Here is a 26,228-nt window from a genome sequence, read left to right as displayed (position 1 = left end):
CCTGACCTGTTCCTGTTTTCAAACAGGAAAGAGCTAACATTCTCATCTTTGAGGAGGAACAGAGACATGAAGAGGACAGGTAAACTGGGAGGTGAAATAGCAAGCCCCTCCTCAGGAAGTGGGGAAGGTACATGGTGGATTCCCCCATCCCTGGTCTTCTCCCGGACCTGGCTAAGAAAAGGGTATCAGTTAACCTGGACACTCCTGAAACCACTGCTGTCCCGAAAATGTCAGTCGGCCATACCCACAGCTGACAGCCTCTCTCAGGCACCCAAATACAGCAGCCTGGGTCAGGATGAATTTAGAGACATCTCACTGCAGGACTCCTGGCCAAACAGGAATTCCAGCTTCAACACACATTTAAATATTTGAGTGCTATGAAGCATACCATGGCAGGGTTTTTTCTATTTATGTAATAGACTTTGAGGGTGTTCATCTGGAAAAAACATGTAGTTTTAGATTTGGCAGAACTGATATACTCTAAATGCACTGAAATTCATTGTGCTAGCGTGGACAGCCTCAGGTGATCCTGCAAAGCCTGATAGATTTGCTAACACCAACATATGTGCAATGCTAGCCCATACTAAATGACACTAAAAGGCCAGAAGTCACTTGGTACAATAGAGAGAAAGAACTTTAGAACTCGGAGAAGATATATGGCATACAATTCATAATATACATCTCATCTAAGCATATTGCTGACTATGTCATTCAGTGGGGCCCAAAGGGGCTCTATTTTTTCCTTAAATGTGAAGAGCAGGTTGGTAAGGAAAGTTCCAGAACTTTTTTATGTGACTTTTCTCTCCAGATTGAGAATGCTGGTGACAGGAGCTCGCTCATGGGAATGAGAATAATGGAGATTCTCCAAGTGGAAGAAATACATGGTGGCACTGAACTTCCACAGGCAAGATGGATATGGTTGGCAGAGCACAAAGCAGGCTAATCAAATCTCCTAGAATGATCTGTGTCCCACAAGAGATATGCCTAACTGAACTCAGTGCTATAGTAATAAATGTTCGTGAATCATGTAGAATAATAGGAAAAGAAGCTTGACCTTTTTTTCCTACCCATAGTCAACTAGTAATATGGGACTCGATATGAGCTAATTAAAGAGGCTAAGATAGAAAAAGAGCACTGTGAAAAAAGTAAGTATAACATGGAGGGCATGAGGCGCTTACTGAATTTACCTGGATCTTCAGGCCTACCTGAACTAATCTATACTCAACACTTCTACTCGATGACAGTGTATTGCTGAACACAACTAAACATATGGCAAATTAATCATTTAGCACTTAGTTCATGATAAACCACAACTCAAGTTTCATGGTCACTGGTATCCCAGGATGGAGATTCAGCCTCCCTCAAACAACAATAGCAAGTGAGGGACATCTTCATGATGTCCTGTACAGAGAAGGCAGTGTTCCTACACAGCTCCTACTCAACCACTCAAATGCAGTTTCTGGCCCAGAAACTCCATTTAGTTGACAAAAGCCCCATCCAGGATTCTCATGGGATTCCTCTTCTACCCTCTGGAATGCATGTATGTTATGGAACCATCTAGTTTGTCTACTATTCCTGCTCTTCGATACCAAATCAGGAAAATACTATGATACTGAAGAGTTTAATGTCCTCTGGGGTGTCGAAATGCCCATTGTCTCTATGGTTTATGTCACCGAGAAGGAGGTGATATGCAAGATAGTAAGAGAGCTCTGTTATTTTTGTCAAGTACATGAAAACTGCTTCTTGAGTTTTCTCTTGATGAGCATTAAGAAAATTGCATTTTCCAGATGGATAGATGCATGCCAAGTATCAAAATATTTACTAATATACCATACTTTGTCATGTATAATATGCATGTTTTTGCCCAAATTTTTGAGGAAAAAATAAAAATGCATGTTATACGTGGGTAGTACTAATTCCATACCTATAGCAATGTTTTTCATTCTTTTATGTATGCTTATGCATTAAAAGCGTAACTCTAGAAAGTATAATGACATCTGTATGCAAAATAATACTCTGGAATATAATCACCAGTTTTATTTTTAAATATAAATAAATAATTGAGTTAAAAATTAAAACAAAATATTTTTTCCTGAAAGTTTGGGCCAAAAACATGGCAAAAAAATGGTACCTCAGTGAAAAGACCTCTTCTGGAATAGCAACTCCGATGAAGCTGTCACTTCATTTCAAATTTTTGCTGTTCTCCACATCCCATCCATCTTTTATATCATTTTCAGTTGAACAGGGATGTGATAAAAATTAATTGCCTTACAATGTTTGGATCATTGAGAGTAGCATGAATCTATGATTTTTTAAAGTTCTAGTGTTTTATTTTGTCCTTCTGCCAAATAAAAAGTTATTCATATGTCAAGCCATAAAAATTCTGACAGTTGCTGTTCTCATATCCATGACAATCATTCATTCAGGAAAAAATATAAAAATAACGTCTTATGAGTTCAAAGGCAGAGTAGTCATAGTGTGAGGTGGACTTAGGTTAAAAATCCATCCATCACCTCATCCCCACAAAGCATTTTTCTCTCGCTGATGCATCGTGTTCAGTTCTGGTCTGAGGGTTAGTAGGAAACTGCACAGTAAAGACTTGAGATCGGGCCTGTCTTCATTTAGTGGGTCCTGAGCCTGCCGACTGGCTCTAGTCTGGGAAACTGAGCCATCAGAAAGATTCTCTTATTTTGTTGTTGCTGTTTTTGTTACACAAGTCAAGAACGTAGGGAGTTGCCTTTCAATGTACACCCAAAGGCCCTGTGATGAATTCCCTGGCCAGGTAGCTCAGTTGGTTAGAGCCTCGTCCGAATACACCACGGCTGTGGGTTCAATCCATGGTGAGGGTATGTATATACAAGAATCAACCAATGAATGCATAAATAAGTGGAACAACTGAACAATGTTTCTCTCTCTCTCTCTCCAATGTTTCTTTCTCTCTCTCTGTTCCTCCCTCCTTCCTGTCCTCTGTTTCTAAAATCAAGAAATAAATGTTTTTTTAAAAAAGATGGTATAGAACACTCCCAATGAGAAAAACATTAAGCAAGGCATTTCCTTATCTCTGATCTAAAGACAAAAAAATTGTCCAGGTAGTCAGGGAATTAGAAAATGGTGACAAGGGAATTTAATTTTATACTGGGAAATAATTTAATATGTTTAAAACTGAAAGATATTTATACTTATTTATTTTAAATCCAGAGGAACTGAACTTTATTATGAACTTCACTCTCTTTTTCACTTTTCCCCTAAGTTCCAGGCAGAAAAATAACTCACCAAAAAATAATTTATTTCCACATAATTACACCTATATTCCCTAGTTCATTCTGTTGATTTAATCCTAGCATTATATTTACATCTCAAAAACATGAATTTCTTGAGGAATACACAATTACTTTATTGTACAGTCAGATATGAATAACTCTAAATTAATTGCAGCTGAGTTGTTAAGAAATTTTTTTTATCACTTTACCATACCTTTTTAATCTGTCAGAGATATCAGCAATAAACACAAATTTTTCGATTGCTCTGAATTCAATCTTGACGAGATGTTCTCTGAACAAACATGCTATTGATTTTTTAAGGGAAAAACGAATCTTTATGTCTTTAATTTAATTCCTGGGTGGTACAACATCCTGAGCTACTGTTACCTGACAGCTCAGAGAACTGCATCTTCTTGACGGGCAAAAGCACTACGGGCATTCTATTTCACTAGGATGTTCTTTCAGCCAGACAAGGGCCGGATGCTACATTTAGATGGCGAATGGTCAGTTCCTTCCTTGGAGCATAATGTGGCATTCTACTAGGTAACAGAACGATTTCCCCCCCTTCTCCCTTCATGCGCTTCAAACCTGATCTAACTACCCAGGGCTCTCGGAAGTCAAAGGAAGCTCTGAACCCAGAGAAACTCTGATGTCTGGGGCCAAGTCTCTCAAGATAAACGAGACAAATGGAAAAGAATGTTAGAAGAAAAACAGAGCAGTATCTTGCACCATGTCCACATCTTAGTGGTTGAGAGGATCTTGCCCAAATATCAAGTCATGACTGGTAGAAAAAGAACAGAGTAAATATATTATATGAAGGCGTTCATACATTTGAACTCTCTCTAGACCAGGAAGTGAAAGTTCATACAGCAGTGTAATGATTATTCTGTCTTGATAGGAGATGCCAACTCTGAGTCCGACAATTAAGAATCATAAGGCATAAAACCTAACGTTGGACTTATCACGTGTTTTAGTCTTCTCATCCCGATAGGATATCAGAAAGATTAGTTTTGTTTACATTTTTGCATTTAATCATCCTCAGTCCCAGGAATATTAAGATTTGTGATGCTAGTGAATTGATCATATTATGATATATAAATTAATTTAAATTAAATTTATTAAAATTAAATTGCTGCACACTAAGTTAAATGCTTCTACTCCATTATTGCGTAATTCTGTGGTATCTCTGCAATGTTTCCATGCAAAGTAAGAAAATTCAAAACCTAATATTAATACTTATAGCTAACAAACACAGGCTATATTTTTTCTATTGATCTATTGATGCCTGGAAAGAAAAAAATCATAGAATATAATTTATTCTTATTTAGGTCACTTTATCAAGCTAGAATGGAATATGAGTCATGAATTTATAACTAAAATATTAAATACGTAAACTATCTCACATTTGTATTAAATTTTCTTTCAAATATTAAAGAAGGTTTAAATCATTCTTAACACAGACATCCTTCATACATACCACGAATAACTTACTCAAATGTGTTTACACAGCTGTAAACTCCCTAAATTAACAAGCAATCAAAAAAACTAAAAATATTGCTATTAGAATGAGAACATGAGATTTAACGTGCTGAAAGAAAATGACAAAGGGCTTCCGTGATGTGAATTCAGATGGGATCAAGTTTATTGTTGATTTTTTTAAATTCTGTTTTAACATTTCTGTACACACAGAATGCCATGGAGGAAAATACACACACAGAGAGACTTAATATTGTAACGTCCAGGTTGTTTCCACCCAGTTTAAAAGCCTTATTTTTTTCTATGGGAAATACTCAATGTAAGGCTACCTACCTGGGTTTTAATGGATCTATTACTGATCTTGCACAGAACTTAGCCTGCATCTAACCAATGGAGGAACCATGACGAATGCAGTGGGTCCCCAACTTTGCTGGACAATAGAATCACCTGAGGAGCCTTTTAGACATCCCATGTTGCCCCCTAGCCAGAGATCAGTGGATTTAAAAATACTCAGATGAGTCCAATGTGCAGATTTTGGAGCTGCTAAATTAATGAATACTTTCACGGAGTGGCTTTTAAGATTTAAAAACGAAGGAGCTTTTATATTACATAGTACTTTACAAAGTGATATAAAATATTATTCACAAACTAGGTACACTGCTGTAAAAAAATAGTGTTTTGGGAAGTTTAATCTTCTGTTTGGATGTTAGTTTAGTAGCCATAAAGAAAGTATACATAAATAATCTGTTTTAGTCTGTTTGCCAGAGCTGCAGAAAGGTTAACAGTTGTGTTTTACTTTTATTTTAAGCTGACTTCACCATTATTTTAACATTACTTTTTTATTACCTTTCTACCTTCTTCATTAAAAATTAAGAAAAGGATTGTCTGTCTACTTTCCTTCAAAATATATCAAACATCATACTTTTATTATGTTTTTACAATAAACAAAGAATTAGAACTAATGTGCAGGAAAGAAATCTGAGTTCTCTTAAAGAAAATAATTTGTCCCATGTCACTGAATTCAACACTACTACCTATTGGAACAAACAAAAAACTACACCCTACAGACATTTTGTCCCAATATTCTGCCATAACGTTCTACCTGGAAACAAATACCTATTCACTAAGTCTCTCTTGGCTAGATTTTTTTCATTACCTGATGACATATATTATTTTCTCTGCTAAATTTTTAATCAGTACATGAGATTCGGCCAGTTTATACACAGCACCTGTTTTGTATTAATACCATCAATTTCTATAAGCTTTTATGTCATTAGACTTACCAAAAAGATTATGTAATTTATATAAGTAGAGGACAAATAACATGTTACCTAATTAAAAAGTGCTCTCTGTGCTTTGTTGTTAGTAGAGACAGCAATACATTCATTCCCAATAAAATCCTGAAATTAAATTCAGTTCATAAGCAGCCACAAGTGTAATCCACCTCCTAACAGTTATTGTGCCTGCAGATTTTTTACCTTGGCGGGCTTATTAGCATCCATACTCTCTTTGAATTTCTCCTGAACAGTTTCTGCAAGTTGACAGAGCAAGGCACCATTGTCCAATTTCTCCATAAACGTTTCTGCTGTAATCTCCTTCCCTGAAATAACATAAAGAAGCATTAGAAAAGCATAACCATTCCCCAACACAAATGTGACACTCATGTCAACATAGTTGACATAGTTTTTACCATGAAAACTTCTACACCAGGTGAGTTGCATGTCTGGCACAGGAACTCGCTGGAAAGAATTGTTTCTTTGGAATTTTATGCTTTCTGTGGATTGCAAGAATCTCAACATTTTACATTTGATAATGTCGCTTCCACGGCATCAATGTTCTATTCCACCTTAAAAGTGACAAAGTGATCTTCTGGGTGAAAGGGTCCCACCATTCAGTAATCAAGCAGTCAGTGAAACTCAAAGAACCAGCTTCACCCATGATTGCAGTTTAGTGTCTGAGGCTTGTTCAGCTCTCATCCTCAGTGACCCATTCATTCCATTACTCCAGCCTGCAAGCCAAGAGCATGAAGCAGAACTGGTATTGTGTGTTATGTCTGTATTTCTGGTAAAAAGAATGCCATCGCTCTGTTCCTTAATTTGAAATAGAGGCACAGTATATCAAAAATCAACCACCGCTGGCGAGTTTAATAGCATGGCCAGTGCTTAGAGCCACATGCCCAAATTCCATTGAATGTGTTTTCCTGATTAAGATAATAGAGGTAAACCCAATGCCATTGATAAATGCTCTGTAAGAAAACACTCCCTCTCTAACCATCCCCTTCCTGCTGCAGCCCTTTGGAGGGGAGAACTGTGGAGATATCAGATTCAGAAGTCTGCTTTTTTCTCTCCCTTCACAAGTGCTCACAACTTCCTTTGCTGCTCTTATGAACAAGACCCACAGTTGTTCATCCCTGACATTTAACTGCTTACCCATTATGTTCCTTCTTTCTCATATGCTCCCAAAGCATACTTTCTTTCTTCTTTTTCTCTTTTATAACAGTCTTATTGTGATATAATTCACATACCTTAGAATTCATTCATTCAAAGTGAAAAATTCAATGGCTTCTAGTACACTGTAGTCACAGAGTTGTGCAATCAACACCACAACCAACTTTTGAACAATTTTATAACACCCTAAGAAACCCTGTACCTTTAACTGTCACTCCTGATGGCCCCATTCCACCAGCCCCTATAAAACCACCACTTACACGCTCCCCCAAACTCATCCCCCCAAAGCTCTCTCCTACTCCTGGTTCTATAATTCTCTAAGTTTCACAATATTTTTTCCTGTGTAATTTCCTGTAACTTATTAGTAACAAATCCTATAGAGTCATGCTTCTACTGTTTTTTTTAAGATTTTACTTCTTTATTTTTAGGCAGAGGGGAAGAGAGGAAGAAAAGGAGGGAGAGAAACATCCATGTGTGAGTGCTTCTCATACCCCCTCACCTGGGGACTTGGCCCGTAACCTAGGCATGTGCCCTGACTGGGAATCAAACCAGCAACCCTTTGGTTTGCAGGCTAGCACTCAATTCACTAAGCTACACCAGCCAGGGCATGTTTCTTATACCATAATCTTAATTTAAAAAATTCCTGATCTGATACCTAAACCTCTAGCAACAAGAGCAATGGCTACTCCTGGAATCTTCAACTTTTTTGTCAAATACATATCACACTCATTGCTAAAACTATTATCGCTAAACACCACTCTTACTGGGTCATTCTTCACCTTTAGGAATAGTCCCTTCTCTTCTACTTAAAAGATGGTATGTATCTACTTTAACCCAATACCCAAATGTCTCCCTAAATCCACTAATCTAACTAACATCCTCACCCTCTGCCCCCTGGTCTGTACCCTGCATTCATGGTTCCATTAGCAGACCTTCCAGCTCCGACTGGCATGCCTTTGTTCCCAGCATAGCCCCTGCCTGTAGTGTCTTACCTTCTATCTGTCTGGCCAAGTGCCAGCTGTCCTTTAATCAGAAATCCAGAAAAAGATTCTCCCAGTGCAGACTGATCCCTTTTTTGTATGGTTATAATCATCTATTATCACTCACATTGGCATTACCAAACTGCTGTAGCTAGTAACATGTTCAGTATCAAGTTCTTGTCCCTTAATACCTTGTAAACCTCTGGAGGTGTGTGTGTGTGTGTGTGTGTGTGTGTGTGTGTGTGTGTGTGTGTGTGTGTTTGCCTATGAAGGTAAGCATAATGTTATTCACATAGTACGCATCTCGTTAATGTGTTCAGAGAGCATGTGAATTAACAAATGAAGAAATAAACTACTGGACGAGCCTGCGAACAAGAGGATTGCAGTTCGATTCCCAGTCGGGGCACATGCCTGGGTTGCAGGCCAGGTCCCAGCAGGGGGTGCATGAGAGGCCACCATGCATTGATGTTTCTCTCCCTCTCTCCTTCCCTTCCCCTCTAAGGATAAACACATTAAATTTTTTTTAAAAAAGAAATAAACTACTGGAAAACTTTGAGGAAATATGGGGTATTATTTTTTGTGAAAAGTGGTTAAGGCAAAATAAAATGAGGTATTTTTAAGTTTCATATTTAGACTCTCATCAGATTAACTTTTATTTTAAATGCATGAGCTCAAATCCATGAACAGTTAAACATAACCCAAAAGGAACAACAGATAAACGACTGGCTTAAAGTTAAACACAAAAATACCTAGTATATTTGGGTTTCAAGTAACATCGGTTTGAAAAACTCTCTTTTCTGTTTTGGGGGAAGGATAAGTAAAAAAAGAAGAGAGAATTACTCTTCCTTTAATGTTCTTTCTCCCCCCACTGGATAGTTCACATTTCAGCCCCCGGTTAGTGTAATGACTTCTGCAGGTGGCAAAACACCGGGAGCTCTCAGTTCTCAGCACAGACATAGCCCGTTCAGAACCATCATTTCAACACTGTGTGCAGCTCGACTGAGTTCAGGGATGAAAGTCATAGTCTCGAGACGCAAACAGCCAGCACAACCGAATCTGCATCACGCGTTCACCGTATTGAATGTATGAATTCAATATATGAAGTTCAATGTATGCAATGTATGCACGTTTTCTAATGTATGAAAGTTATTTTGCAAACAAGAATGAAGACTAAATATTAGGAATATTTTCAAAATTAACAATTAGATCTCAAGTTAAAAAGATAAATATTCAAAAAATTGTTGAATATATATACACATATATATATTAGTTTTAAGATTTTCCCCATTTACATAAGGTCTTCAGGTATTCTTATTTCATCAAGCTCCATAGCAATTTAAGATTCTAGTCATAATGTTAAGTGATAAGATAATTATAATATTTATAAGAATTTATAAATTATAAAATGTCTTTCATTTGAAAGTTGTTATAAATGTCCCAATAGGTATGATTTTTATTTTTATGCATTGTATCCGAAATTCCTTAGTTATCCTGATTTTCATGAACCCTTGAAGAAAGAATTTACACTGAACATCTGTATCTAATGAAAAATATATTAGGTGTCAGCTTTCAATTCTGTATATTTTACAGCTCCAAAAGGTGATTTTTTTTTTTTTGGCTAAAACAGGCACTGTTACATACTTTATAGTTGAAGTGTGCTGCCTCAAATGAAGGAAAAATGCAACATGGAGAAATATTTTTTAAAACCTTCACATGTAATGTATTTTCCATCCAAAGATTAAGAATCATAAAATACACATTTTAAATGTACTATATATATAATTGTAAGAAATCAGGTATAATCCTTGTACAGCATAATATATTATCTCATTCTTATTGCATTAATATTACCAAAAGTATAAAAAACAAAACATAAAGTTAGCTGAATTGAACTAGGCCATATCCATTGGAATAGGCGGTGAGGAACTAATTATAATTTCTCAAGTAAGTTTGATACAAAGTGAAATATCTTTGTTAGGCAGAAGCAGATATTTATCTTGTGTGGCTGGTTTGAGACAGTAGTTTGTCAATAGTAGAAGCAGTGGGATTCTTGTAACATAGAATCATATCTTCTCCAGCCCCATCTGTTTATGTTGGTATGTTGGGGAAAGACAGGGCAATGAACAGGTACTTTAAATCTTAAGCACAGACCCACACTGGGTTGTGCAGACTATTGACCTGAAGGTTAACCTAAAATAGCCTAGTCTGGGGGTATTGTCTTCACTTCCTGAGTTTGTAATTGTAAGCTTTTGATCTTTGCACCACTAGTTCAGCCATGACTGACAACCTGCCAGTAGATAGAGATTTTGGTTAAAAATTGTGGTTGGTCACTTCCTATTAAAATATCAGGGCACAATAATATGAAATAAACATCTGTCAGGTAACTAAAAATCAACACACATGCTCGTACACATCAGTGGATTCCTCCCGGAAACATATGCTTGCCATAATTTCCACTAAGATTAAGTGTCAACCTACAGTGTTTTAGAATAGAGCCGCCATCAGAAAAAAGAAGCCCTTTTATCTCACACTTTGCTGAGAAAGAATGTTTTCCTCCCAGTAAGTTTGTAGTTCTAAACTCAGATTCCTAAAGACATGATAGCATTTAATAATGATATTTAACATTTGAGTTCTTACTGTGAGTTCTGAGTTTTGAGAGCCTTGAATTCTTGCCAGTGCCAGGCACTTTACATGTATTCATGTTTTTAATATTCTCACAAAACTATGATGTTGGGTGCTGCCATTATACCCATTTTATAGTTGAAGAAACTGAGGCACTTAGATTAAATAACTTGCCTAAAGTCACACAGGGAATCTAGCTCTTTAAACCATGACAGCTGGGTTTAGAGTTTATGCTTTTAGTTACCCTGCTTGACTACTTAATAAGTATCTGCTGAGTGTATAAATGACTATTTCCCATCACAATGCACTCTACCTAATTCATTCGTCTTTTGTTCTGCAGAAACTCCAAAGAAAGCCCTTCTGGCAAAAAGAAACAAAAAAAACAAAAAACAGCATAGAGCTGAAGAAGATAATGATAGCAGTGCTGAAAAATGAATAGCAGTTCACCTTGGAAATTGGAGAATGCCTGAGAATGTCATTCAGGCATGTTCCGATAGGTGACCTGGTTTACTGCAGAAGAAAACAGGCATATTTTATCTCCACAGGTGAACCAGATAGGATCAATATCTATTTGCAACTCCACTGCACCTCTTAATCTCAGTATGTTTCTCTAATTAGAGAATTCATCAGCTATCTTGACTTGAATTACTCAAGTGTTTTAAGACTGAAATTTGAAGGTCGTCAGGTAGAAAATGATTCATTCTACCCAGAAACCTTAGATCACCATCTGTATCACAGTGATTCCCACTCTCTACGCTGTTTACATCAAGACAAGACAAAGCTGGTTCTGTTGTAAAAGGTGGGTAAAAATATGGGAAGTAACTTTTCTGAAAGACATCAGTTTGTGAACATGAACTTGATTCTTTAAGCTATTGAAGTAGCAAAAGATACCACCCTTTCTAAGGAATTTTTACTGACTGTCAAGATCATACAAGCTCAGCAGAATATGGATCTGGTAAAGGGGCTTTAAGAAAAAAGAAAAGAAAGCTGTTCAAAACTTGGTAGACAGCACCAACTCTAATAAGTACATGGGTAACGTTTTAATGTTGAAAATAGGTTGTTTTTATAAACTGATAAAAGAAAATTACTTATTGGTCATATTAAGGATATAACAACTGAATTTTTTAGTGGGAAGTCAGAGAAAGAAAAAGTCACCATAACATCAATTTTCATAATGCATTTCTAAATCGAAGAAAGATCAGTTAAGCAAAACTTGATTTGTAATATATCTTATGATTTACTCAAAGTCCCTGCAGGTACTCAAACACATATGCCTGTAACTAAAGATCTACAATCTATAAGAACAATGTCAATTCTTTTGCTACTTAAATATAATGTTTGTCCAAAAACATATTCCCATGTGATTTCATATAGGGTTGTTAAACACATACTAATTAAAGATAGATGGAAATCACCATTTTCAAATGATTAATACACACAAGTGAAATAAACAATTTGAGAACATTTCAAAGCTAAGCCAATAACAATTTTCAATAGCCCATCAATAATCATTAAATTTGTAGAATGCGCCTAATCTATTTAAATGGTGGGTTTTTGCTGTAATATGGGACTGTTAATTTAAAAACACGTTGTTTAGGAAAGAAAGTGGCAGGGGAGAAATGAAGACAACTGTACTTGAATGACATAAAAAAAGAAGAAAACGTAAATAAAAATGTTGTTTACTCAAAGGGATAATTAAGCTTTCCCCAAGATTAGTTTGTATGATATTTGATGTTGGAACATGTCCTAAGGACACAGATCAATAACAAATGGGAAACAGCTAGTTCATGAACAAAAGTAACAAAACAGAAGGTCAAAATAAAAATGGAATGTGTTTATTTAATGTACAATAGGGGACAATGGCCAAATGTCTGACAGGGAAGGATGAAGGGAAATTCAGGATTCTTCTGCTGCCCTTTCCTTAATGTTGGTCATATGACTGCTGCATGGTGCCAGCTGTTGAAAAACATAAAACGTGTACTACAAAAGTATTTTCAATTATGCCAGCTGATATTTCCAAAGATATGTGAGTAGTCAGTAAATACTACATGATGTCCTTATGAATGACATCACTGGTGTGCTTTCCCACACAGAAATCCCAACAATCATAACGACTTACCCATCTCAGCTAACTTCTCACAGCACAGCTGTCATTTTACACTAATGCATAAATTTTAGATAGTCTAAACATTTTCCATTGCTGCTCTAATGCTATGCATAAGAATCTGAAGTGGCATGTATTAGTGTTCCTGATTAAGTTTCATATGCCTGAAAATTACATTATACCTCCATATGGGACATGAATGCAAATATTGATCTATGAACCAATGAAACAATTTTCTTCTCCATCAATTAATTTTTATCCACCCGAAATGTCTAAATCCAAACTGAGTGTTCTTTAAGTAACTACATCTTTCAATTTATTTTATATGAAGAAGCAGAAATATCTGAATTTAGACGATCATAACACTTCTTTTGAAAGACATAAAAAGAAAAATGTTACATTTTAATCAAATATTACTAAAAAGAAGTAGTAAACCTTTCCACAAGTAAGGTCCATATCATACTGGTAAAATCTAATTAAAAGATTTCATGTAGAATGTGAATTTTAACCTCACAAAAAAAATCAGATACTTTATATAAAAAGCATCCACTGTGGAGCTATGTTCACGGATCTCTAACTTTCAAGTAGATACAAAGCAAGGATTGAAAGAGAGCTACATAGTATCAATGTGAAAATATTTCCAAGGTGATAAAATGGCAAGCAATAAATAGTTTTAAAGTGTACTTTACTGACTTCATTTCTAAAATATATGAATTCTAAATGTACCTAATATATGTAACAAAAATATCTTCCAACACAGCCATACATTTTTTCTCCCCTTTACCTCACCATTCAAGAATATGACATACTTTCTCACCTTCAAATGTTTTGCCACTTTTAAATAATGTCAGGTTATTGTTCTACTCTTTAAGTTACCATAAGGATATTCACTTGAAGTCTATGATCTATCTACTTTTATGAATTTAAGTCAACACAAGGTGGCATTTTACAATATCTTGAAATTCTTTTAAGATTCTTTTTCTGAGAAAATCTCTCAAGCCATCATTTGCATTTGTGTTGCCATCTGCTAGCATTAAAAAAATTGTCTATTCTTTAAAAAATTATTCATTTATGCAAATTATTTTCTCCTTGTTTATGCATATTGATAATCTCGAACTGGGTTTCAAGAGATGGATTTCTTGGAAACTGAGACTTTTGGAACTGGAAAGGACATTAGAGATCATCTCCTTCCACCCCTTCATTTTATGGTTGAGGACACAGAGCCCAGAAAAGATAGCTGACTGACTCTGGGCAAGTTTCCTACCGAGAGGCAGAGCCAGAACCAGAAGCCAGGTCTCCTGACGTTCTATTAGGAGCCAGGTCTCCTGACTCTGATTCCAAGGATCTTTCCATTACACACACAGTGACTCTCTATTCTTTGAGGTTGTCTTGGGCTATTCACAGTGATCAAGCTGCTTTGTAAATGATCACATTCACCAAATAAAATGCCTTTGATGACAAGTCATGGGACCTTGGAACGTCCCTGTGTAATCAGGCTGTCCTCTCATTAATCACCATCTCCCCTCTCTAGAACCTCACACTTCCTCACTGATCATACAATGAACTATAAAGTTCCTTCACATGGTCCTCTAAGCAGTGTACAATCTAGCACCTGCAAGTGTCCTTAAACTCTCCTCTTGAACTGCACGTTTGACACTAGCCTTCATTCAGCTCCTCCCAGGCACCAACCCCCTTTCTGTCTCAGCACATGCCATTCCCTCTGCCCAGGCTCTTCTCCCATGCTTCACCTGGCTAGAGATTAATCATCCTTCAGCCCTCCACGGAAACACATAAAACACCCCCAAGTCCTGCAATCCTTTGCCCTATGACTACCTCCTTGTTTTTACATTCTTATTTCAACCTGTATCTTTTAGTGTTTATAACAAGCCCAATTAATGAATTATGTATTCAATTACTTATTTAATGTTTCATTATCAGCATCTCTAAGAACAGGCATTATGCCTGTATTTAATCACCACCTACCCACCAGTACTTAGCCTGTTACTGGAACACAAAAATACAATAGTTCATATGCACTACAGCTGGTTGATTACTAGGCAACAAACCTTATTCTAAACGTGATCATCTCATGCAAATTCCCAACAATCCTTTGAGGCTGGCACTAGTTAGATGAAAAAGTAGAGGCACAGTGCATTTAGGCACTTGCCCCGCATCACAGAGTGAGTCAGAGAGAGAACTGAGATTTAAATTTAAGCATCCTGATTCTAGTGCCCACATTTTTAAACTAATAGTGTATGCTTCTGCACACTCAAATATTTGTTCAATAAATAAACTTATCCACAAAGTCAAATTAAGAGTAGCACTGAACTATGTAATTAAAATAGCAATAACTTGTATAGTGCTTACAAAATGTCAGGGCACTTTCTAAGTGGTGCACGTAACCCCACTGCAACCCTACAAAGTAGGCTCTGCTATTACCACCGATTCACAGACGTGGAAACTGAGACCCAGAGAGGTTAAGTAATTTGCCCAATTATCATGTTGCTAGTAAGTCGCAGTTCTGGGGTTCAAACACAGGCAGTCTACATCAAATCTGTTCTCTTATCGTCTATTCTATACTGCTTACATGTGATAGCCCATATATAAAGGCAGCTCAAAGTTAATAATAAATTATCAGTGCAACGGTTGTTACAGAAATAGAGAGAGGAAATCCACTTGCTTAGGTTAACTTGACTCCCTCTAGGTGATGGAGATAAAGGTGCCTCCTTTGCACAGGTGAATTGCAAAAGGGGGTAAACTCTCCCTTCTCGTGGACACAGCTCCACAGCACGTGGAAGGGTCCCCTGGACTGTCTGTCTCTGCAGCTCTGCCCTCACCCTCTGGCTGGGCACCCTTGTGGAAGGTATAACATGCAGCAAACTCACATGCTATAGCCCCAGTTAGACTGCAGAGAATGGTACAAATACTGCAAACATGGTGGTAAAAGAAAGCATCCTAACCCTGACATACAGGCAAAAAACAAAAAAGGAAAAACCCATGTAAAATCCACAGCCATGGTGAGCGAAAGAAAAATCTTGCTAAAACATGCTCAAGTCTTTCTAAACCTTGCTGAGATTTCAGGTGGACAGGGTGCTTCTCACTGAGCTCTTTAGATTCCTCAGCTAGAAAGTGCAAATGAAAACACTGACCCTGAAGGATTCTTTAAGTAATAAAATAATGTTGGCAAAGTTCCTTCTGCAAATGATAAAGGATGATATAAATGATAAGTTCACTCAATATTCAACCCTACTATCTTATGTATCGGTAAGGGTCCTTCCCTCGGATCATGCATCAGGTGTATTCTCTGTGAAAAAACTATTGGTGAAAATAGTGTTTCTCTATATAATGATCCTTCAAATGCAATGGTTAAAATTTTATCCTATGACTATGCCCGCACAATAGAAATTGAAAAAGAGACAGCTGCAGCATGAGGTGGCATTTTTCTCAGAGATGGTACTTTTAGAAGAATACCTACAAACAAAAGTGAAATGAAAAGAAAAATTTTAGTTCAAGGTTGGGTGACTCTAGTCAGCTCATTTGGACAAAGGAGGGCAATGTTTATTCTAGAGTTTGGGTATTCAGCAGTTTTAGAAGGTTTGCTATGAAAGTAGGGCAAAGCACTCTGGTTTTAGAAGTCAGATTTCACAGACTATGACCTGTGTGCAATGTCCAAAGAATAGGTTGGATTCGTCAGGGGCATAAAAGAAAAGTAAAAAATAAATCAGATCAGCATATAGACGGAATAAGCAACCTGACCACATATCATTGCAGGATATTGGCATGAGTAAGCATAGTCAATGAGAGAGACACTGGGAAATCCATTTAAATTTTCCACATGCTTCAGGTTTCCCAGATGCAATACACAAATAATGAAATCTTTCTTTCCAAGGCGCTATCACATGCTTAGGTGAAGGACACTATAGGAGGAAAAAAAAATAAAAAAGCTGTTATCTTTGCTCCCAAAACGAGATCTTATAACCTTACCTAATAGATTGGTTAACCACAAGGCCAGATCTTCTTTCATCGGTAGCAAATTAGCTTCATGTCTGCTGGCCAGCCACTGGCTATACTGATGCATATCAGAGAGGCCAGGTCCACTGCGTACCTTTGGGCTCAGAGCAGTGCACATTATTTATCCACTTGTAATACCTGTTTTGGAAACAAAAGAGTAATTGCTGTTTATTCAGACTCTCTTATTAAAATTTTGGTGCCAAGGACAAAGGAAGGAACCAGATCCACAAAAATGCTGATGACAGGTCAGACTATTAATCATTAAACCCCAGGAAACACTGCTATCTGTACTGGTCCTACCAGTGTTAACCAGCCACTTGGTAGAGCATAGCAGCAATCAAAGGTCAAAGATTCAAACAGTAAGCGCTAAGCTTGTGTAAAACATCACATTTAAAAAGAGTCAGTTTCTAAAACAGGAAACTCTACTTATTCAAAAGCAAGCACAGTTGTTGATTAAAATTTTAGTATCCAAACTGTAAACTCACATTGTCTTAATTTTTGAAACTGTACATTGCTCCAGAACTTTAGGACTGAGTGAGTGCTAGCAGTGACAGTATTTGCACAATTCATTACACACATATACACATTATGCCCTTAAAATCACTTCCTATAGGATAAAGCACACAGCTTGGTTTTTTTTGCAGATAGCTGAGCAATCATGGATTCACAATTCAGACAAATGGGTGGGAGACAGGGGAGGAGGTGCTTTCAAAGAGTCCCTACTATATTTGTCTTGTATTAGAGTTAATGAAAACAAATATCAGAGACAATCAGTGACTTAACCAAGAATGAACAGCTAGATCACGGCACAGTCAGGTTCAAATCTGGGTCTTCGTACTTTTTCCTGAATGACACATTTTACAAAATAGATTCCTCAGCAAATCACAGTATAACCCAAGAATAACACCATCATTCTAACAATTACTGCTGCAAGTTTTTCTTTTGTCTTACTTTGTATCTTATCACTTTATGGGTTTTTCATCCTCGGTTTTGTTTGCAATCATCTTTCCCATAGAAATGATTCAATATCTTACATCTACAGCCCTGGCTGTACTCAGATGGTTGGAGTGTCATCTCACATGTGGGTTCAATTCCTGGTCAGGGCACATACCTAGGTTACGGGTTTGGGGATGTGTGCGGGATGCAACCGATATTTCTCTCTCTCTCTCTCTTTCTCTCTCATCATTAAAACAAATTCTTGGGTAAGGATTTAAAAAAACATTACCTTACATCTACAAAATAAAAGTTGATATCATTAACCTGGTCACCTTATGGGTATCACAGTCCCCTAGGGGAGTTGAAGAAAAGTTGAAAATATACCTGGCCTTGAACATAGCACTTTTGTATCCATTACTTATAGGACCTAAGACTATAGAACTAACACTGAAGCAGCTAAAGTAACAAACACATGAGTTTAACAATGTGTAGGACCATATTATGTATACCAATAGTGCATATGAAATAACAAAATGCATTTCAGTATTACTGAACAAAAATGAAAATACAGCTGGCAAGAAGTAAGATTCAAATGATATAATGGGGTTTACAGCTATATTTCAAGAATTGTAGCATCTTTTAGTTATCAATATAAGTGTATATACACTCTTGCCAGTTCTATTCTTTGAAATTTTACATAAGTCGAATTCTTTTATCATAGGATAACTTTTGTCTTTTAAAGACAAAACAGGATAAAGCATAAAAAGATATTGGTGTTCATAAAAATGCAAAGGGGGACCATCTCCCACTCTGCTGTAGCATCAGAGAGAGCAGCTAGAGCATAAACACCTGAAAGGTGTCATAAACATGTAACTTAAAAGGCACAGATAATTGCATTTCTAAACAACTATGCTTTGGAGTAATTTTTTTTTGCAAAAAAAATTACCACAAATTTTCTTTGAAAAGATTTTTTATAAATCTCTCTATATCTAAGTATCTCTAGTGACCAGTGCAAACAGTGCTGATATACCTTGTCATATGTTACTAAATCATCACAATAGGAACAAGAACATTACCATCACCTATTCTTTTCTAGTTAATTGTCACATTATTCAGACAAAGTCCTGAAATTTTCTCCAAATCTCATCATCATACATAGGACACCTAAAACCTTTTTGCCCCAGATCTTTTAAAAATAGGTTTAGCTGCAGGAAAACAAAACATCTCCTTGTAACTGGTTAGCATTCTTATAGGCTAGCCATCCCCAGAAACCAACATTTAAGCAATATTACATTTAAGCACATGATTCATACATTTAAATAACTAATTGAAATCTTAAAAGGGTTACCTCTCAAATGCCTTTCTTCTCAAGACACAATCTCTCCCACTACTTTCCTGAAAGTGAGATGTGGTAGGTCAGTAACTTTAGCTACATCCTATTATGTGTTCTGCAACTTCCATTTAAGCATCAGAGTCCTATTCTGCTCTGTCAAAGCAAGAAGACACCTCAGATTCTTAAGCTCATTGTCCAGCAAAGAATTCATCAAGGGATAGTTTACAGTAGGCCTAATGGCGTGTTTTAACAGTGTCCGTGAGCCAAAGGGACACAATCCTTCCCCTCAGTACTTCTGAACAGTGACGTTTTTATTTTCTTGACAGTGGCACATTTATTTCTCATGTAGTCTGTCCGGTATTTTACCAGAAATGTGATTCAAACTATCTACTAATATTTATAGATGATCATTAAGTAAAAACAGCCAGAGTCATGAAGCAATTTTTGTTATGCTGTTCTGTATATAATCAAAGTTACATACAAAGAGGGAAAAAAAAACAAGAAAACAGTTACCTTTTACCAGGAGGTAAAAGTGGGAGAAATAAGGCTTAGGGGGTCATCAGCATAAATAGAAGAGAAGTGATTAAATATATGTTGACACTTAAAGTCACTGTCATGCATAGGAACTTTTCTGCTTAAGTCTCTTTTGAAAAAACTTTGGATTTTAATCCAATATGGTTCTTTTTTTCATATTTTAAGTCACCATCTGAGTCTCAGCTGAAAGTCAGTCACTCTGTTCACTACCTGGATGTCTTGGAGTTAGATAATGGCAGAGACATGAATATGAACCTGGAGATGAACCCAGTCCGCAGGGGTGTGGAAGAATTGCTCCATGCTGAAGTAGCTTCCCATTGAAATGGTTAAACTGTGTGAACAAAAGTCACACAAATTTATATTACCAAAAATAAAAAGACCACTCCAGGATGATAACCTTTTTAAAATTTTAAACAAATGTTTAATCAATGTGGATGAGTTGAATTAAATCACAAAGAACAAACTATGACCAAAAGATCATTTTTGATCTTTTGAATTCATTCAAAGGTTTTTAAAAAACCACAAGAGATGAGAAGGGGTAGCTTGTAAAGATGGGAAGTAAAATGATTAATGATTCACTAGGCCTTGAAGAAAGAAGTTCAAGGTTGGGAAAACAAAAAACTTTTTTTTATATACTGCATCCAAACACTGAAAGATGTTACCGTTAAAATTCATATAATCTGAATATTTACAAAGCTTTATAAGAGACTTTCTCAAGTACTAAACAAAGACAATCACTTTGGAAAGAGGAGTAAGAATTCAAATACTTCTATGGGCCCTCCAAACTATGGCTTCTCCAAGGAGGTTTATGGCTCTATGTAAAAGTGGACAACTCAACCCCCTGGATCTGGAATTCAGAAAAATAAAACTTAAAGCAAAAAACATGCAGAAACTTAATACAGATCTCTTCAAAGAATGTGTGTATTTTTTTCCTTTCTTTCCATAGAAGTGATCCTGGAATAACCATTATGAATATGATGAGATGTGAATTAGCCCAAGGGAAGAAGAAAAAATTAATGACTCCATAAGTAAAATATCATATGCTTAAAGATTCTGCTTAGTCTGTAGCTCCAGAATCCCAGCTGAAGAACTCATAGTTTTGACTCTGAAGATAAAGTATTCTTTCACACCACCTAGAGGGGTACTCTGAATGACCAAGATGGTTCTGGTCTATCTCTAGACTTTGTTGACATGTTATTAAAAATGCATTGCAATACTGCATAGAAAATAAATGGAAAGGAAGAGAAATAATAACAAAATAATAAACATTATATAATAACTGGCTGCTATGCAATTACATTAAAAAGCCTGATTAATGAATATTAATTGCAATGTTAGAATTGAAATCAGTTCTGTGGTCAAATACTAGCTCTATTACCTACTTACTAAATAGCTGTTCTATTCCAATTATGTCCTTTTCTTTTTGTACCTGAGTTCTTTAGCATGCGCAATGGAGGTTAACACTCCGAATGTAATTTTGAAGATTAAATATTTGTGCCAGTGTTGGCATGCATCTTATATTCATTAAATACTAGCTAAATCTAAATTATCACCAGAGGAAATATGCCTTCTGTTGACTTCCATTGACTTATTTTCAAAAGAAAAGCCATTCTACCACAAAATAGGAATACTTTGTAGACCTCTAAATCGCTAAGAGAGGACAAAAGCTAAAGAAGAAACATGAAAACAAAGTGCTAATGAAACAAAACATAAATATTAGAAAACTCAAAGTTTTCTTCATAGGATGATAAATAAAATGTTTTGCCCTAAAATGAGTAATTTGCATGTGTTTTTAAAAACAACTCTTGTTAACAAATTATGCTTGGTTTTTTGACACCAGGTAAAGATCATAAGCTATTCAGTTAGGGGAGCTACACCTCTCAAAATAATGTGAGAGGATGTCACGACACACCTGCCACATGCCCCCACACAGGCTCCCTAACTGTGACCCTTTGAAACAAAGAGTGCCAATGAACCACAGTGAAGGGTCCCACCCTAAATGCCACCTTTGTTCACTTCCGCTCATTGACCTTACCTCCGCCTGGTCAGGTTTGTGTACTCTGGGTGTGAAACAATGCAGAAACAGTTTATAGGCCAGTAACACTATCTTCTAAACAGTTACAACAAATAAATAAATACCCTAAGCCAAACACCCTCCCAAAATCTTGAAGGAGAAAATGGTTATCTTTCAAGCTAGACTCAATGAATTAATAAGGAAGGATGGCTCTTTCACCATTCTGAGTTTACTCCTGTGGGATTTATTTTGGCTAACCAACAATATCTCTACAATGCTACACATTCTCAACCAATGTCATGAATGCAAAATCTTAACCCAAGGGTCTAATCAGAAAACGAAAGTTCAAAATTTAATCATAAAAGCAATTCTAGATCTTGTAAATGGACCTCTACTCCTGGCTCAGAGAAGGGATTTGTCTACAAATCAAAGAAGCACCAAATATAAAGTCAAAAACAACACACATGACTAGTTTTCCTAATTACGTAATAAAGCCTTTACATTCAAATGGACAGAAGATTTACTTAGCCAAATTCCTGGCTCTTCATAAATCACTGGAGGCCAAAAATATCTTGCCCAAAGTTAACAAGGCTACGTAGCCACAGAGCCATTACCAATACCCTACTCAGCCTCTTGGTGCCCAATTATTAGGAAACACTAACTCTCTTCCAAAAATCTTTCTCATCCTGAAGCCCCATGATGATTTGTTCTAAACCAAATAATGATATACCTGCAATAATAATTCCTTCTTAAATTATGACAAAAATTAAGACTCAGTGGGAACTGATTTCTTATATTTTTATGACATTAGCATTTTTCTCTTTTTTTCTTTTAATTACATTGTACTAGGCCATTCTTCCAAACAATTTAGTACAGGTTTCTGAACCCCTCCCAGACTGAAACATAATTTGAACTGAAAACCATAAATCAACTAAAATATTTAAGGACTTCCATCAAAATTTTATCTAGGTTGATTAGGTAAAACATCATGAGAAATTGTGGGGATTTTTTTATATGTAATGCAATGATTTTCAGTTTTATTTAACTATAATGTAGCTGGGAGCTAACCAATTTCTACTCTCTATTGAAACATATAGACATATATTTATTTCATGTAAGGGGAGAGCATTAGCAAAAACTCAATTGAAGTGACCCTGAAAATGTTGAAGACAAAAATTACACAAGATTTTACTCATTTTGACAAGCGATATGCTCTACCTGCACTCCAGTTTTCTCTAGCCAGAAAATACTGAGGAGAAAACCTTGATAGTTGCCCAGGAGAAAATTAAACAACAACAACAAAAAAACCCACAGTGGTATCCTATTTGTGCCTCCACATCAAAACCACAGAGATACCAAAATAGCCTAAACATCTGCTGCAATTTTAACAAATGTAACCAAGTCCCTCTGCAAACGCATTGTTAGAGCCTCCTTTTCTGGTTTCAACCAAGGTTAACTTCGGCCTTCCGAAGTCTCCAAATATCTCTAATGCAGACTTGGCAGGCTTAAAGCAAAATTCTGAAGTCATGCATCACATATTTAGGATGAATATAAGACCTGACATTTCCTCTTCCCTGCAAGTTTAAGTTTTAACTAAGAGTCCTTCACAAGATACTAGAAAACTCAGGGGCAACCATATGACCTTTTGCACCAGGGGAAATAAATTTTGCCATGTAATATATATAAAGAAGAAACCACATCACACAAGTATGGTGTTGAGCCTTCAAGTCAATAAGCTCAAAGTTGAGTAGTATACAGGCTGAAATCCAAGCTACATTTCCGTTTCAGAGCCCACTCAGAGAGCCATGTGCGAAGCCTACAATGTCCCATGCCTCAGACATCCCTTACCTTCTCTTAGACAGTCAGAACCAGGATGCCCATGTTGGAGAGGACCACCACAGCCACCACCTCCCCCTACACGGTTAGAGGGGAGCATTCCTCGAGAAGGAGCTCATTGATCGATTTCAAAGACAGGCTGGGCACGCTGGATCCCAGCTGCAGTTAATCAGTGTCCACACTGCTAAAAGGTTGGGGGAAAGAAGCAATGAGCACAAGGGCTCGTTCTTAGCCTTGCCTCTGTGAATCTCAGGGGATAGGTGGGGAAGAAAGGTGGACTTCCCCTGCCCGGCTGGCACATCCGACCTGCCTGAGCCTTTATTTAACACTAGGAGGCCAAATGGGTGTTCCTGTGCACAAGCAGATCGTATTTCCTCTGCATAAGATCTCCCATACACAATTGATCTAGCCTTGTTGGAGAGGGCTCTCGGGGAGAAGGTGTTTACAAGAGGGACAGAAAAGTTTTGCAAATCTTGATTATAAGAGAATACCGATGAAGGAGTTGAGAGGAGGAAGATGAAGAAGGTGGGGAGGGTAACTGTTTTAATTTCCAAAAGGTTAACTGGAGGAAAGCACTGAGTAGCGCCCCCCCCCTCCAACTGTACGAGAATGTTCAAAGCAGTAAAGCCCTGCTTTTGCTCTCTCTCCCTTCAAGACAGTAAAACTTGGGATGGCTGGGCTAGGTTAATGGCAATCTCCTCTACTGGTCTTATAAAACTTAATTTTGCCAAAATAATTAATGCCTTTAAAACAAAGTTGGCTCCTCTGCTCCCCAAACAATTTCAGATTCCAAAACCCTTCTTTTTGGACTCAAAAGGAACAATACTGGGCAAAAATATTCCCAAAGAGGGTTTGATTCACAGACTAGCATTTCCTTGTTCACGTAAAAGGGAAAAAAAAAAAACCCTAACTCTGTCAAACTCATCAATCGAAAAACTGGGTATCACCCCAAATCACCCTTCTTCCTCCCATCCTGGTCTCCTGACTCAAGTAAAACATTCGGGATCAGTCCAATAAGACCACCCCCACTCTGCTCCCCTCTCCCCAAAACAGCATGCATTACAACGACCCTGGTACACGAATTCGTAAGTGTGCATTTATAATCGATGTGCTAATTAGAAATTCTCACTTCGGTCCCTGGTTGGCTGAGCCGCCCCAGCGGGCTTTTCGCGCGGCGGTCACTTGGACTGTTCCACAATAGGGATGAGGAACACATGGTCGTGTCCGGTGAATCAGAGAGGAACCCACTGCAGTGACCACCCCTCAGCGCCAGAGCCCGTCCAGCAGTCCATGGCTCTTCACCCAGCCCAGTCGCGTCCCCCGGGTTATTTTTAAAGACCTCCCCCTGCCCCGTGGTCCCCCGTGCCCACGCAGGCAGGAGCTCCCGCGACCCCGCGCTGCAGAGCGCGCACGCTGCGGCGGCGTTGGCGGCGAGCTGCGACCGCGCGGCCGCCTTGCTCACCCCCGCGTCCGGAGCTGGCTGCTGGCGGCTCTCAGAGGCGCTGGGGCTCCCGGCTGGGCCCCTGCAGCGTCTCGGGCCAGGCCCCCTCTCGAAGCAGGTCCTGCAGCAGCCGCTCTTCGCACCCCACCAGCCCGGCGGCAGAGGCAGCAGCTACAGCCGCACTGCCCCTCTTCATACTTCTCTGATGGCTCCTCTTGGTGCTGTTTGGGAAAACGATTTTTCCCGCTGCCAGAAACAGATTTCCTACATTTCATCAGTCCACATAGACCGAGCGGAAGTAAAATGCTTACTTTTTCTGGTGGACGGCAAACGCAATTGACACTGATTTACCCTTCAAACGGGGAGAGATTGTATTACAAGCCTTTGGCAGCAATTCCGAGGTTAGGGCCCGGCTCCAGCCCCCTCCTTGACCCCCAAAGACTAACCTAAGAGGAGGGAAAGGGCCGGGGGTGGGGAGGGGATCATATTTAACTCCAGGGTTTTAACACAGTCAATGGCTTTAGCACAATATTAAAATGGGGTGTTGGAAAAGCTTTGCTTTCCTGGCCAGTGATTTTGCAAACTCAGAAGCATGAGCTTTCCAGTAACTTCAGCCCCTTTTCTTTCCAAATTGAACAATTTGATTTTTTACACTTCTCTTTAAATATCAGGTTTTAGAACAGAGGCTACACTTTGGGCTGTTTTCGCTTTGCAAGAGGAAATACAATCCCACCCTTCCTTCTCTCAGCCTCAGCTCGGCATTATGTCGAACGTCACAGACAATTTTCTCCAACTGTTGTTTATTAGTCCGTGTACTCTGAGATGAAAAGTCTGCCAGGGCCTGGACAGATGTTCGAGTCTGCTTCACCGCTAATGTATAGGTGACCTCCTGCTGTGAGTGTCCTAACCACCTCAGGTCACTGCTTTCCATGGCGTGGAGACTAAAAGCATTACACTTGGTTGTTGTTTTGTGTTCACGGTCATCAGCGTCGCGTGCATCTCCATCCCGTGCATATGATGGCGGTGGCGCAGGTATTCTGATCCTCTCACGGTACCGTTTTTTAAGTAGTGATTAACTACTCCCCCCCCATCCTCCCCGCTCTCCCCCAAATAGAAACTACCTATAGATCTACAATGGCAAAGTGATGTGCATAATTTTAGATGTAATTAAAGGATGTGTGTTGCGTTTATTACTGCCCTCATCTGGAAGTGGTTATTTGATCCGAAACGTCGA

At 37.9% G+C, this 26,228-nt stretch overlaps 1 protein-coding gene across 6 annotated transcripts in view; it reads right to left on the bottom strand.

Annotated features, from left to right (window-relative positions):
• The window catches only part of GAS2 (growth arrest specific 2), a 117,052-nt gene extending 91,687 nt beyond the window's left edge, over positions 1 to 25,365 (bottom strand). Inside the window, exons 1-3 of one of the 6 annotated variants that reach the window (XM_053673090.1) lie at positions 25,306 to 25,365; positions 16,874 to 17,038; positions 6,215 to 6,336 (exon numbers count right to left, since the gene is read on the bottom strand). In XM_053673090.1, the coding sequence (XP_053529065.1) occupies positions 6,215 to 6,336; positions 16,874 to 17,018 (267 nt within the window). In that variant the 5' untranslated portion in view covers positions 17,019 to 17,038; positions 25,306 to 25,365. The other 5 variants (XM_053673089.1, XM_053673088.1, XM_053673087.1 and 2 more) reach the window with 5 other exon arrangements.
• Between the last annotated feature and the right edge of the window lie 863 nt (positions 25,366 to 26,228).

Source organism: Artibeus jamaicensis, unplaced genomic scaffold (assembly GCF_021234435.1).
Source record: "Artibeus jamaicensis isolate MK-2021 breed Jamaican fruit bat unplaced genomic scaffold, CSHL_Jam_final contig_797, whole genome shotgun sequence".
Lineage (NCBI taxonomy): Eukaryota > Metazoa > Chordata > Mammalia > Chiroptera > Phyllostomidae > Artibeus > Artibeus jamaicensis.
Note: the sequence above shows the minus strand (reverse complement) of the source record. Positions and strands in the feature narration are given on the sequence as shown.